Here is a 15474-nt window from a genome sequence, read left to right as displayed (position 1 = left end):
CGGGGCTCGGTCCACCCCGCCCCCAGGTGAGCACGTCGCAGAGGCACTGGGCGCTGAAGGGTTGCCAGGGGGCCGTGCATGGGGTTCTCCGGTCCTGGAGCTTCGCTGGAGCGGGCGGTGGGGGTGGTGAATGGCTGGTTTTAGTTTTGAAAATATAATTCACTTATTCTCTAATTTAAAAAAATGTTCGTGTTCGTTCAAACTGCTGTGCAAAGAGATCGTGGAAATGTACGTTCTGGAGAGGGTGCGTGGCCGTGGCCGTGGCCGTGGCCTTTCCCGGCGTGTGTTTCATCCGTCTCTTACCTGAAGCGTAGGGACATGCCCGTTAGGAGCGTTTACTTGTATTCGTCCTAGACTTTGAGTTTCACTCGGGCAGGAAGTGGGTGCACCAGGTGAGGAGGGTGAGGATTTCCACGGCAACTGGACTTGGCGAAACGGCTGAATTCCAACGTGATGTGACTGCAGGGGCCGAGGAGGTGCAGGAATAGCCAGGTTCCAGCCGCTGAGCCCTCACTCAGGGTCGGCTGCAGCTGAAGCCTGTGTGTCTGTCGCCTGCCTCCGAGTTCGTGGTGCAGGGGGTGGTCCCGGAGGCAGAGGACGGGGGCGGGGGGACACGATGGTGGAAGGAGATGGACTCCGGTGGTGGACGCGCTGTACAATACACAGATGGTGCATCATAGAAGTGAACCTCCGAAACCTAGATGGTTGTATTAACCAATGCCACCCCAGTAAATTCAATAACAAAAAAAGAGAAGAGATTGTGCATTTTAGCATTGCTATAAATTGCTCCACTGGTTCACGCAGGGATCTTTTCAAATAGTCTCAAAATGAGTTGGAGAAATTGAAGTTCCATTTCAGTTATATTGGGGCTCCCAAATTCCACCCGTTTCCACCCTGAAGACCTAACGTAGGTTCTCCTGGGACCGAAGGTTCTTCTCCTTTCGAAGGGGCGACGCGATGCCCCTCAGAGCGTTCTGTCTTGGGCAGCACAACCACCAACTTCAGCGCCAAGGCCTTGGGGATATAAACTGGACCACTGGAATCAGGAACTGTTGTGTGAATGGAAAACGCTTGACCATGTCTCACTTCTTTTGTCATCGTGAAAAAATACGTCTGTGCCCATTAACCAACACATGTTGTCCAAGCCAGCGTTGGTTTCTGTCATTCCTTCCGCAGTCATTTAGTGAGAGTCTCCTGTATGCTGGGCTCTGAGCCCGTGGGGGTGGGGAAGGAGGTGGGTGACGGGCCCAGGTGAGTCCAGGTTCTTTCCCGGAGGAATTCGTGGAAGAAGCTGAGGAGGGGGTCAGTGACGGGCAGGTGTGTTCAGGGTTTTGGAACCGTGGGGTGTAGGTGCACAGAGCTGCCCGCGGGGAGGGACCGCTATCGCTCGGTGAGTCTTTGATGTGTACTAAGTCATCCTTTTGCCCTTTCCGTAACTTGTATCATGAAAGAACATGATTTTGGAAAATAAAAAAATGATTCTTCAGCTATTTTCTGGTGGTCAGGACAGAGCCACTATCTTAGAAGTCTCCAGATTCTTGATTCCTTCATGTTACAAGATTACACGGGTGTATGAGACTGTAAATAGGTGGCATGGTAATGAACAGTTTAAAACGAATAAATGGATATCTACTTTGAACATTTTAATGACTGCTTATCCCCTCTCCTACTAATTAATTGCATTAGGTTAACTATGCAGACTCTCTGGGGGAGTAAAACCAGCTTTTCAGACGTGTGGTGGAGGGTGGTGAGAAATGAGAGCAGAGAGAATTAAGGGTAGAACCTCTCCAGCCGGGGTTCTGGCTCCTTTTGGGCAATAGGCCCTGAGGAATCGGAAGGATGCCACCTGCCATTCCTCAGTCGTCAGCCCTGGCATTTATCCGCAACCCTGTTTTAGGGGCCATGGTTCTTTAGATGTTTCACATGGAATGCCTTGTGACCCTTTTAGTGAGAAAAGGAGCTGTGGGGGTAAAAAATCTACAGATCCTTAGGAATCTAGAAATTGAATACAAGCGGTAATTGCTACTGCGTTTAGAGAGTTTGCTGTGTGGCATATACTAGTATGTTCTGGTTTCAAATGTGTAAACACACAAGATAGTGGGGATGATCTGCTTATTTTGCTTCTGGATACTGAAGAGGAAGAGGAAAACAAAAATGTGGAAGTGTTATCACCAGCCTGTAGGATGGCATGATCTACCTCATTACCTAAATGTGATTTTTAGAGGACAGAATAGCAAATTTTAATTTCTAGAAATAATTCGAAGCCTGTGGACAATGGTATTGAAAGAAATTTTTAAAATGTTCCTGCTAATTGACAAAAACATCACAGACAATTTTTTATTTTCCCTTAATAGGTCAAGAGAGTCTGTTCCTATCAATTACTGAAGCCATAAAGAAAAAAATTTGAACTATCATGATGAGGTAAGTATCAATATTTTTTTGGCTCTGTTGAAGTTGTGATAAAATACACATATTTGCCACCTTAACCATTTTTAAGTGTACAGTTCAGTAGGGTTAAGTATGTTTACATTATTGAACAACCCATCTCTGGGACTTTTTCATCTTGCAGAACAGAAATTCTGCACCTGTTAACTCCCCATTTCCCACTTCCCCCAGTCCCCCGCAACCACCATTCTACTTTCTGTGTCTATGAAATTGACTACTCGAGGTTCCTCATATAAGTGGAATCATAGAGTATCTGTCTTTTTGTGCCTGGCTTATTTCATGTAGCATAATGTTCTCAAGGTTCATCCATTTTGTAGCAGGTATCAGAATTCCCTTCCTTTTTATGGCTGAATAGTATTCTATTGTATGGATATACCACATCTTGTTTATCCGTCTCTTGATGGACATTTGCGTTGCTTCTACCCTTTCACTATTGTGAATAATGCTGCTATGAACAGGGGTGAGGTACCTGTATTTTTATTAGAGAAAAAAATATTCCCTATAGAGGTAACTTTGTTTCCTTGGAAATAAGTTTTTGCTTGAGCCATGGTCTGTTAGAAAATACTGGAAGGTGTCTTTTTGATCTTATCTTTTGGAGTAGTAATTCAGGTTATAGAGGAAAGTCAGTACCAATAAAATTGAAATATTCTTGTGGATTAGATCAGAGCTGAAAAGAAAGACCCTAAGAATATAAAGAGACTTGAGTGTGAGAGTTGGACGTTTATTCTGACCTACCACTCTTCCAGTGGCTCAGCAAAAAGTATTTAATATTCTCTACAGCAGCTATCCCATCTGTGAAATGGGGTGGGTGTATTTTAATTCCCTTCTTTCTGCTTTGACATACTATGTAACATAAAGGGGGAAAGGGTCTGACCGCTGCATTGCTATCAGTAAGCTGTGAGGGCAGATGTTGGGTGGGCCAGCTCCTTACCATCCCTAGTGCCGGCCAGCGCTGGGCGCGTGGTAAGCCCCAATAAATGTTTGTTGATTGACAGATGTCTACCACGGACGTATTTTGACCTTCCTTTAATAAAGTTAGAAAGCCCATGTGCATTGAGATTGCTTCCATGTTAGCTTTGATATCTAAAACTGTTTTTAATATATGTGTCTGAAAATCTGTTTCTCTCAGAGAGGTGATTACAGATGTGAGCCGGTTGCTGAAAGCCAGTATAGCGTATGTAAATACTGAGAGAGGGGTCCATAGAATATTCCAGGCTTGCCTCCCCTCTTTTTCTTTGTGCCTAAAACAGAGAGAGGTTCACATGAAAAGCTCCCGTACCCCAGCCTGGTGAGAGTGATGTTTTTACAGAGGTACTGGGCTTCTTTTCAACTCATTTCTGGAACTAATTTCGCATGGCACTGTACTGGGCTAAAAATGCCGTTCTATTTCTAGGCTTTCTTCATAGGATGCATTGACTCCTCGCGTCCTTACAAGTCATAATGTTCCTCTTAGGAATAAGGCCACTCCTTCCTCTGCCCTAATCTATGTCCCTGGGATTGGTCACTTCCAAACACCATCATCATCATTATCACACAATAGCTGCAATCAGTGGGCAATTCCAGGAGAAAGATGCCAGGCTAGCAGGAAATTTTATCCAGCACAGTTCAGACCTGTGCACTTTGAGGGGAAAGAGGACCTCACTGTCTGCCTAGTAACACACAGCTAGATTCAAGGAGGCAGGGCTTTGAAAAAACTTTATACATAATGTGTATGTTACTTCCTCTTAAATCAGTGAGGATAAAGCAAACCTAGTTCATAGGTAATGGCTGCTTAAAGAAGTTTTGAGAAGGAATGTGATGCTTTATATAGGCTCTCGGAGGGGGGATTAAAAAGGCCAGATTGCAGGGCAGCCTTCGCTGTGGAAAATGCTGTAAGGTCTTTCTTAAGGGGTAAGTGTATACCCGAGAGAGATGAAAACACGTTCACCTAGAAACTTGTATATGAATGTTCATGGCAGCATTATCCATAATAGCAAAATGTGGACTCTTCCTGTTCGGCGTGTAGACCTTTTGTCTGCAGCTGCCAAGCAGGAAGATCCCGGAGGGAGGGTCATTCACTGGCCTTCTTATTTTTGCCCCGGCCCAAACCACCTTACCTAGGAGGCGGGGAAAGTGAACTTGAACCAACGAAGACCAGATGAACGGCTTTCCTCATTAACAAGCATGGAGACTCATGAGAAGGCTGATGTTTTGTTTCCATTGCTCCTCCAGGTGTTTCCACATCTGCAAACTTCCTGGCAGAGCGCTGGGCACCCGCGTGCTCCGCCTCTCTCTGGTGGCCGTCCTCCTGCTGCTCCTGGTGGCTGGGGCCCTCACCACTCTCCTCCCCAACAACAAAGATGACAAGATGCTCTCGTGGCGGAGGGAGGTGAAGGCCCAGGGCCAGTCCGCCCTGGCTTCCTTCACTCTCATCATGCAGACGTACAACAGGTCGGATCTGCTGCTGCGGCTGCTCAATCACTACCAGGCGGTGCCGCAGCTGCACAAGGCCATCGTGGTGTGGAACAATGTCGGGGAGAAGCCACCGGAGGACTTATGGAACTCTCTGGGGCCGCACCCCGTGCCCGTGATCTTCAAACCCCAGACCACCAACAGGATGAGAAATCGGCTCCAGGCCTTCCCTGAACTGGAGACACAGGGTGAGTCGTAGCAGCTACAGGGAGCTGGGACATATGCGGATGGCTGGACTCCTCCGGTCTTAATTGTCTAGAGAAGAAGAGGGAAGTTTAAGAAAGCACTTTGAAAAACTTCAGGGACAATTTCCAGGACGTCAAGTAGCAGCTTCGAGGGGAGGAAAGCACGTCCCTGTTACAGCAGGGACAAGAGGTGGTGATTGTGAAGGGAGACACGCTGTGCCTGCACATACTGCGTCTCAGAGCTAGTGGATGCCACCTAAGCTTAATGTATTTCTTGCCCCCGCCTTCTACATAGCAGTCACGTGAGGTTATCATTTGCTTTAAAGAACCTCGGTGTTACTTAGTTATAGTTTCATTAGTTTCTACAATAATAGGTGATAACTACATGATAATTTCAGGCAATTATAAAAATCAGTTACAGTTCAAATAAAAACTTCTGCTAGACAAATCTCTCGAAGAATACATATATTTACTAATTTGTTAGACAGGACCTCATGTGAACAATCTTTATAGACCAGCCGTGGGCAAACTATGGCCCGCGGGCCGGATCCAGCCCGTTTGAAATGAATAAAACTAAAAAAAAAAAGACCGTACCCTTTTATGTAATGATGTTTACTTTGAATTTATATTAGATCACACAAACACTCCATCCATGCTTTTGTTCCGGCCCTCTGGTCCAGTTTAAGAACCCATTGTGGCCCTCGAGTCAAAAAGTTTGCCCACCCCTGGTCTAGACACTGGTGTATCTTACTTATTGTGTTTTCATTTCCAAATGGCTAGGTTTTCAATTTCTCCCTTTCATTTCAGCGGTGTTAATGGTCGATGACGACATGCTAATTAGCGCCCAAGACCTTGCGTTTGCTTTCTCCGTTTGGCAGGTAAGGTTGCCCAATCCTTTGTGAACTCTTCAGCATGAAGTCCTATCTGGTGTTTACCTAGAACAGCGTGGTTTAAAGTGGTGTCATCCAACACAGCTGGGGCAGCTTTTGTCCAAAAGAGAGATTCATTTGTGATGTGGTCATCGAGACTTCCTGTGCTCCGTTCAGCCAACCTGCAAGTTATGCTGCCTTTACCTGTATTTGACTTATCTGTGGGATTCTGGGGTGGAAGGCTAGCACTTCCTCCCAGAGAGCAGTGCGGGAATGACCTGGTGTGTGGTCCAGCAAAGACTGGCATCCAGAGTTGTTTTCCGCAGGGCCACAGCCATGTCTCAGATGAGAAGTGTATTTTTGTATTAACCTTTGTTCAAAGAAAGCATTTACTATAGCCACAAAATTTACTCCTGATTCTGTGGTCATGGTGTAGAAATCAGCAATGACAATTCTGCATGCACCATTGCCGTGACAGATGTGCGCGGTGTTTTCCTAAATCCTGCTGGGATGACAGGCACAGATTGCTCACAGGCCCACCATTCTAAAAATACAGCGCTTTCCTGCGGACCGTGTATTAACAGTGGCTGACTTTTAGCGGTTGCACTACAGTTACCTGAAACCACACTGCAGATGAACACTGAAATCCTGTCCAACATTTAAACAAGTGCTCCGCAGTAAATGGTCTGATTTGCACGATAGTAACCTTCTTAGTTAGAATTCTGCGGCACCCCAAAAATATATTTTTTGCTGATCAGACAAAAAATAGGTATAATTTGTATTCATTCACACCAGACAGCTATTGTTGTGTTGGCAGTTGTCATTTTTTTATATGACAATCTAAGGGGGAAAAGGTCAGTGCTCCTGACTAAGTAGTTAGGTACTGCTTGTGTTAAACATTCTTATAGCAACCTGTTGAAAATCTCTGGATTATAGTATAGTTAAGATTACGTACTCTCCTACGGGTGGTTTTGCTCATTTCAAAGGCTTGCTAAGGGACAGGGCTTGCTTAAGGCAAAGAGAAACCTTTCACTAAAGAAGTCATAGGCCTAGGGCATGACTGCCTGCCATGACCTGCCCAATTAGGGATTTATGATCAGATCACCGTGAGGTTTTTTTCCATAGAACCCCTTCTCCATGCACACTTTGAAATGGGATTTAACCCCGCCTGAGAGAGAGCGCGCGCGCGTGTGTGTGTGTGTGTGTGTGTGTGAGTGTGTGTGAGAGAGAGAGAGAGAGAGAGAGATAGTGGTTTAGTGTCTATTCTTACCTCTTTCACATGCTTTACTGGTTTTCTTTGCTTGTTGATTTGTTTTAGTCACTTTCACCTTAATAATATTATGTTACTGCTGTCCTTTCTTCAGTCATCCTGACACATCTCATTATATATATCCATATTTTTTAAAAGGAAACACCAGGCTGAAAAGAGATAAAGATATAACATTGTCTAAAAATCAACAGTGACACATGACACAGTAACTTTCAGGAACTTGGCATCCACATGGAAATACAGTAATCTCATACGTGTAGACCCATAATCCTAACAGTTTTTGAAAGAATCACACTGTGTCATGGCTCCTAGAACAGGCAGCATTCATGGAGCCACTCCTCCGAGGTGCGCTGGGGAGAACCAGCCTCTGGTGACTAGCAGTGATTGATACAGATCGTGTGTGAGTCAGGACAACGTCTGCAAGGCTAGGGATTTGGGCTGTGAAGGAATTTGACTGTGAACGTGTCAGGACCTGGACATATGAAGTTGCCTGGAGTTAGTGAAACAGGAATAAAATGAAGCTGGCAGATTCGTTTCCTTCTCTTTGTAATAAGTCATTGCCTTTCCACTATGTCTGCTCTAAAGAAATGTCCACTCACTTGTTCTTTTTCCATCTGTTCAGCAATTTCCTGACCAAATTGTAGGATTTGTCCCCAGGAAGCATGTTTCCACCGCGTCGGGCGTCTACAGCTACGGAGGCTTTGAGCTGCAGACCCCGGGCGTGGGGGATGGTGACCAGTACTCCATGGTGCTGATCGGGGCCTCCTTCTTCAGCAGCAAGTACCTCGAGCTCTTCCAGAGGCAGCCCGCAGCCGTCCACGCCCTGGTCGATGACACGCAAAACTGTGACGACATCGCCATGAACTTCCTCATTGCCAAGCACACTGGGAAGACTTCGGGGGTGTTTGTAAAACCTGTAAACATGGGCAACTTGGAAAAAGAAACCAGTGGGGGCCATTCGGGAATGTGGCATCGAGCGGAGCACTTCCTGCAGAGGTCTTACTGCGTCAATAAGCTCGTCAGCGTCTACGGCGGCATGCCCCTCAAGTACTCCAACCTCATGATCGCTCAGTTCGGCTTTCCCTATGCCAACCACAAAAGCAAGCTGTGAACGCCAAGCAGAAACAAACCTCACACGGCTTAGTAGTTGAATAGCTTCTCCACACTGTGGTTGCTTGTTTTTAAGCAACATCATGAACTTTTATCCACCCTGGAAGTCTCTACAAAGGAAAACATCGCAGCACTTCTTGGATGTAAAAGCCACATGAACTTCAAAACCCAAGAGCCGGGAGGTCTTCCTGTGAGGAGCGTTCACGCACGGACGTAACTCCTGGGGCAGTGACTTGATTGCATTCTGAAATGGCCCTACCGTTTCTTTGACGCCTGGCATTTGCCTTAAGGACCCATCGTGAGCTGTTTCCAGGACCAGAAGCACTTCAGCTTTTTCATTAAAGGACAGTCGCTTGCATTCAAAGTCTGAGATGCTTCTAAGCAAAGCGCCCGTGGTGCTGGAGAAAGGCACGAGGAGAGAGAGGTCTCACCGTATCACACAGTGGAACTTTCCTGACTCAGTGTCCAGCTTCCTGTGGTCCCCCAGCCAGCCTTCCCAGGGCTGACTCAGCCTGGCTCGGCTTTGGGGCAACCATCGTGCTTTTCTTTCTGCCCATCAGTCTGCAGGACTCTGAGGCTTCATGTCACAGCTGAAGGACATCTCTGTTCTACTTGATCTCCATGAGTGTTTCCTGCATGGATCACGGGAAAGTGCAGCTGCGCTTTTTATAAACAGCTAACATGCGGCGAGGAGTCGATGTTTTACCAGGTTCGGGTAGTGCATTTTTGTCACTGAGCCTGACCCTGAGATGGTACATTGGTTTTTATTTTTTATAAAATATCCCTTCTGAAAGAATGTTGAGTAGGCACAGGCAGAAGTCAAAACTCTAGTATCAAAAGGTCTTTACTGTTGGGGTATAGGTTATTACATGGATGCTAGAGTCGTGTTTGTTATACACAGTCAGTTTCTTACATTGAGAACTTTTTTTTCTCTGCCAAAAAGAAGATCTAAGGCACTATTCATCATGCAATTTTGATTAATAGATACAGGAAGAAATAAAGGATCTTTCTCATGGTGGAGGAATTCTGTGGGGAGTCTGCACAGGTCAGGTTACATTGCCCACTCTGCTGTACGAACTAGTATGTGTTCCATGGTGTCTGGTCCTTGCTCATCACTGGCAGCGAGGAGCACTTACGTAGGCCTCTTGTCTTCCCCCTCTTCTTCCTCCCCGTCCACCTCTCCCTCCCCCTCCTCCTCCCATAAAGCCATTATATCCCCAGAATTGCAAAGCTGTGAAAACATTATAATAATCCTGGTTTATGTTCCAACAATGAAGTCTTTGTATAGGTAGTCCAGTATGTGTTTTCTTTTGCCTTGGCATGTGTGTGTGTGTAACGCAGTCAGATGAAGCCAGTAGAAAGCAGAAGCTAAGAATGTAATGTTAGTTATCTGCTCTGTCCTCTTGGGATTGCACTGTCACATAAATAAAATAAGCTTCTACCGTTCAGGTGTTCTGTGTTGATTAAGCAGACTCGTGTTTTTTTACAAATGTCTCCTGTGTTCTAGTACTTTGCTCAGGGGAAGGCAGAGGCATTCCCTACATTCCCCACCGGATAAATATCCCAGATTGTTTTTTCCATTTTGTGTCCTTACACTTAAGCAGCGCTAAGTGAATGACATCATTTTTCAGACATTATAAGCAAATAGGAAAACCAAGGGAAGCACAGCCTGTGGGATGAAGTCCCTGCCTTGTGGCTGGAATTGCGCTGGAACCGCCTTTCCCTGCACTTCTTGTTAAGCTCAGGCCTGAAGCTGCATAAGGGAAAGCTGTAGCTTAGGGGTTCGTGTTCCAGGAGAGCCCCTGGGCCCAAATCCTTCCTAGACTTCATGTTTACCGAACCTCTTGGAGCCCCAGTGTCCTCGTCTGCCAAAATGAGAATCGCATCCACCTGGGGGGTGGTTTTGAGGAATAAAGGAGACAGTGTGTGTAAACACAGCACAATGCCTTTCCCACTTACAGTGGTCTGGTCAATAAATGAATCCGTTGGCATGTGGCCTTGATAATAAGTGCAGTTAATTATACAACCTACCATCGAAGGCCTCTGGCCCACCAGGTGACATATTCTGGAAATTGTTTCTACGTAATAATGGGCAGAGAACCATGGCCATGTTCATTTCATTTTCTTCCTTTCAAATGCCCTTTTTCTTATTAAAACATAACAGCCCTGGCTGGGTACCTCAGTTGGTTACAGCATCGTCCCAATACGTAAAGGTGGTGGGTATAATCCCTGGTCGACACATACAAGAGTCAACCAGTGAATGCAAAGATTAGTGGAACAAAAATCAATCTCTCTTTCTCCCTCTCTCTCTCTCCCCCTCCTTTCTTTTCTTCCTCCTTTTCCCCTTTCGTGAAGACTCAATGATAAACCCAAATATTTTCAAAAATACCCTCAGGGTGGACAGAATGCAAAGAGCATTTGGTACATTGGCACCTGTACGGAGTCCTGGCTGCACTTGGTTTCCGTACCTGCTGAGCGAAGATGAAGATACTGCCCTGCAGCCTCACTGGTGGCTTCAGGTTTCAAAGGCATAATGGGTAGAAACTGTAGTAATAATTGGCCACGCCATTCTGTGACCCAAGATCTGTTTAAAGAAGAAATTAAAGGTTTATTTCTCGTTTTTCTCTCATGCCTCTTTCTGTTTTCCCATCTGAAGAAATCAATATGGAGCTTCAGTTTTGGGGGAGGACCTATGAATAAATAGGTATTTCTGAAGCACTACAGAACCATATTACCTAATACAGTGTGTATTTGCATAACATTTCTAGTTAAGGTCAGGTGATTGAGTTCAGGTAAGCTAAGTAGAGATTCTCAAATCCTATTTATGAGTATTTTTGGAATAAGCTTAACAAGAAGCAAGTGGAGACAATTTATATAGGAAAGAACCCTGCAGTGGGAAATTGGGAAACATGTTTCTCTTATCAGCGAGGCAATATGTAAATTTATCTGGGCCTCAGTTTCCCCATCTACAAAAGAAGGGTGAGCCTGGCCTGCATGGCTCAGTGGGCGAGCATCAACTTAAGAGCTAAGTTGAGATCGCGGTTCGATTCCTGGTCAGTACACATGCCCGGGTTGTGGGGGTTGGGGCTTGCAGGAGGCAGCTCATCAGTGATTCTCTCTCATCATTTATGTTTCTCTCCCTCTCCCTTCCTCTCTGAAATCAATATATATAATCATGGGTGAACTATGTGATTATTAAATTTCTTTCCAGTTGCAAAATTCCGTGACCCTAAATCAGAGTGTTGGATTGGTAGGTTTTAAAGGAGCTGTGTGCTGCTACCTCTTGACAAGAAAAAAGAATCCCTAAGGTTGAGCTCTGTTGAGCTTGCTAGCTGCCCTCCACCCTAAGCCTAACTTCCCCCGGAGTTTTTCTCAAATGTGGCTACTGTTGTACAATTTCAGGACCAAAAGACATCCGATGATGATGGGATGATAAAGCAGAAGACGATGATGGTGTTGACGTTCCGTGGTAAACACTGACAGGAAGAGGGGATGATTTAAAAGACGTTTTACCTCTCAGCCAAGCCTGTGTTGCCACTGGCCTTCATGAAGATCCCAGAGAGAGGTGCACAGGCTCCCAGACCACTTGAATCACACTGAACCAGGAATGACCAGGTACCGTCAATCTCATTTTTTTAAACACAAATACAAGTTTTAATGACCGAAATATTGGATTCTATTGCCGTTTGTAACAGTTTTATGGGCTTACCAGCAGGTGTCAGTGCAACCTAACTAACGTTTCTACTGGATTGAGTACCTGCCAGTAAACGAGTGAGAATCTTTTTAAAATAGCAAAGTCAAGGACCTCCTGTCCATGTGTTTGATTAAGAATATCTTACGTGGAGCTGTAGAAAGGTTTCAGTCCTTCAGAAGTCTAGTTAAAATGGGCCCTTGCCTAGGTGTGTCACAGCATCACATAAGTTAATAACTTAGATGCTCATAGGTATAATCTGTGGACAGCACTGTCGTGGCATGAAAGACTCGATCTTAAATTAAGTACAAAATGCTAATCTGTGGGAAAGTGTAAGAATAGCAGTATTTTTACAACTCACACATCACAGACAGCGCCAAATGAAACTCATTGGTCCCTGGGTGACAGTGTTTATCAAAACCTCATTCTTCGTCATCAAAGGCTGAAAACCACTGGTTTCCATCAACAGTTAAAGGATGAACATGTCACGTAATAGAATGTTATTCAGCAATAAAAAGGCCAAACTGCCGGTACACGGAACAACATGGCTGACTCATATCAATCAGTAAGGCAAGCGAAGAGGCAGCCCTGAGGGCTTCATACCAGAGGGTTCCATGAGCATCACGCTCTGGAAAAGGCAAAACTAGAGACAGAAAACAGGCCAGTGGTTGCCAGGCCCTGGCAGGGAGGAGGGTGTTGGTGACCAAAGGGCATGAGAGAAATTTGGGGGCTGGTAGACATATTGCAGGTCTTGTTTGTGGTGGTGATGATGCACTTATCAAAACTCAAGAGAACCACACTCTCAAAATTGATGAATTTTTATTTTACATAAAATTTACCTCAATAAGCCAGACTTTTAAAAAATATTTTTATTGACCACAGAGAGGAAGGGAGAGGGAAAGGAAGATAGAAACATCAATGATGAGACAGACTCATTGATCGGCTGCCTCCTGCACACCCCCCACTGGGGATCGAGCCCACAACCCGGGCATGTGCCCTGACCAGGAATCCAACCGTGACCTCCTGGTTCATATATCAACACTCAACCACTGGGCCACTTCAGTCAGGCAATAAGCCAGACTTTCCAAAGAAGTGAAAGCCATTCAGACACATACAGAATATTAATAATGCATTGGTAGTAAAATGTGTGAATAACTGAAGCATATAATGAGATACAAGAGACGTTAGCAACCCGAACCCTTGCCTGGGAGTCCAAGGACTGTGGTATCAGCCGGCCATCCCCCTGTGTGTGGCCTCGAGTGACCCAGTTCTCTCCATCTCAGTTCACTTACTGTTAAAGAGATGGCATTAAATATGTAACTTCTTTAACCTTCGTGAACTTCTCAAGCTAGAAAAACTGAACATAAAAAAGGACCAGATGTATCATTCCATGGAGTCTCCACCTGCTGGTCCTTAAAGGAAACCCAGGTGGAAGGGGTCACTCCTTCGGTAGAGAAGAAGAGGTAATATTTAGCTTTACTGCTCAGCACTCCTCCGAGCGGGGCGTTATATGGTTTGGCCAGCAGGTGTCACAGACTCATCTCTGAAAAACAGACAATTCTCCCTACCAGATGCTTTTCAAATCAATATCTGCCTCATGTTTTCCCCCGTAGTGATTATGAGCACTGTTTCTCTATACAATGCTAAATAGTCCATCTCTTCCTCAATTTTGTTCCCAGCTGTAATCAAGTACGGGAATTAAATCTACATACCATGATGGGGAAGAAATCTCTTTCACTCCATAACGGCTCCGTGAATGTCCCTTGCCCAGTCTTGGCAAACTCAGCCCTTAAGGGCATTCTCTTTATTCTCAGCGGCCCTTGCTTCAAGAAGCCTTCCTCTGGCAGCTCCTAAGTCACAGGTGTTTATACCCTAAGAAAGCAGCTTCCACACTGTCTTGTAACTGTTACGTATAAGTCAGTCTCTCTCCTCTTTGGTCTGCTCCCCACGCTGTACCTTCCTAGGAGGTACCAGCACTGCACCCCCAAGTATGTAGCTTAGTGCCTTGTGCTCAGTCATGTTTGTTGAGGGCGAGCGAGTAAGTAAATGAATAATTAAAACAATAGGCGGTGTTTCAGTGACCAGGTGAAAAGTAAAGGGACCAGTAGTGCTCGGGTCAACAGAAAAGCATGCGGAGGCGCACAGCTGCTTTCCCTGAAGGAGCGTTTGGGACTAATTGGCTGATCCAAACAAGGGCAGCGGCGTATAAACACCCCAGTTGGGAAGAAGGTGCAGGCTATGTGATGGGTTAACAGGAAGCCTTAACGGTTAAGGCTTAACCTTTCGGTGCCAAAGACCCTTTGATGTCTAGGGGAGCCTCTGGACCCCTTCTCGGATTAACGTTTTTAAAAAACAAAATAAAATATGATTACAAAGAAAACTAATTACATTGAAATACAGTTTTCAAATGATGTTTAAATAATTTGTTAATGAGATCAAAGCAGCGGGTTTGATAACTACCATCATTTTGTAAAAGTGATGAGTGTAGATGATATTTTGAGAAATCTGTGACAACTATAATATGATAATGAAAATATATTTTTGACAGTCACAGGTACTGCTAATCTTTTGAAGTTTTTGCCTACGTGCATAATTGATGGAAATGCTAAATTTCAGACTAGGAAATTAAAATTGCAATTTTTCTCCTTTCTAAATGCGCAGACTCTTTAAAGTCTATTCATGAATCATGCAAGGGGATCTGTGGCCCTAAGGTTAGGAATCCCTAGGCCAGGTGAAGTTAGGATGGTGGAAATAAGGAATTGTGAAGGATGAGGGAGCAAAAGGATCTTCATTCCACAGGTCATCTCTCTCAGTCTTTCCCTTCAGAAATCTCTCAGTGCTCACGTTTAGTCTTTGCACCCCACCCCCCATTCCAGGAAGGCTGTACCTGTCACTTCGTGTGACCCTCCTTCCCACACCTGTCTGATGTCTGTGCACAGCATCGTCCATCGAGTTCGGCTTGGTCTCCCCCCATCCCCCACCCCCACTGGCTTTTTCACCGATGACTGCTCTCTTCTTAAAATGTCTTTCATCTTTGGCTGAGCTCTTGCTCTTCCTCATACATCTTTGATTCCTTCTCAGCCTCCTCCCCCGTTTCCTCTTCTGCCTGTGGCTCTACCTTCTGCCTCCCTGCCCACTCTGCACATGTTCTCAGGACATCTCAGCCCAAGCCTCCATCCTGAGCCCAAATCCCCATATTCATCTCTGTATGACCCAACTCCTTTTAAAGGTGCCAGGGACCCCTCAAGCTCAGTGTATCCAAAAGTAAACTCATTCTCTTCCCTTCCCTGCTGCTTCTCCATGCTCCCTTTCTGGGTGAATGGCACAGCCACCCACGTCTTCCCAAATCAAAAGTCTGAGAGGTCTTCTTGACCTCATCTCTCTTACCCCCAAATGAATTGCCAGATCTTTCAGGTGACCTAGTTGTGAGATCTCTCAAGATTGTCCCGTTTT

The 15474-nt window shown here is 45.3% G+C and overlaps 1 protein-coding gene across 6 annotated transcripts; it reads left to right on the top strand.

The window, feature by feature from the left end:
* EXTL2 (exostosin-like glycosyltransferase 2) lies at window positions 1-11919 on the top strand. 6 transcript variants are annotated; one of them, XM_015563398.1, is made up of 5 exons: window positions 1-26; window positions 2355-2421; window positions 4657-5084; window positions 5889-5959; window positions 11733-11919. In XM_015563398.1, the coding sequence occupies exons 2-5, from the start codon at window positions 2414-2416 to the stop codon at window positions 11808-11810; spliced, it is 585 nt and encodes a 194-aa protein (XP_015418884.1). In that variant the 5' UTR covers window positions 1-26; window positions 2355-2413; the 3' UTR covers window positions 11811-11919. The 6 variants fall into 6 exon arrangements, with proteins under 6 accessions (XP_015418884.1, XP_006762995.1, XP_006762996.1 ...); XM_006762932.2 differs by lacking the exon at window positions 11733-11919 and adding an exon at window positions 7843-9776; XM_006762933.2 differs by lacking the exon at window positions 11733-11919 and adding an exon at window positions 7865-8065.
* Window positions 11920-15474: the final 3555 nt, after the last annotated feature.

Source organism: Myotis davidii, unplaced genomic scaffold (assembly GCF_000327345.1).
Source record: "Myotis davidii unplaced genomic scaffold, ASM32734v1 scaffold217, whole genome shotgun sequence".
Taxonomy (NCBI): Eukaryota; Metazoa; Chordata; class Mammalia; order Chiroptera; family Vespertilionidae; genus Myotis; species Myotis davidii.
Note: the sequence above shows the minus strand (reverse complement) of the source record. Positions and strands in the feature narration are given on the sequence as shown.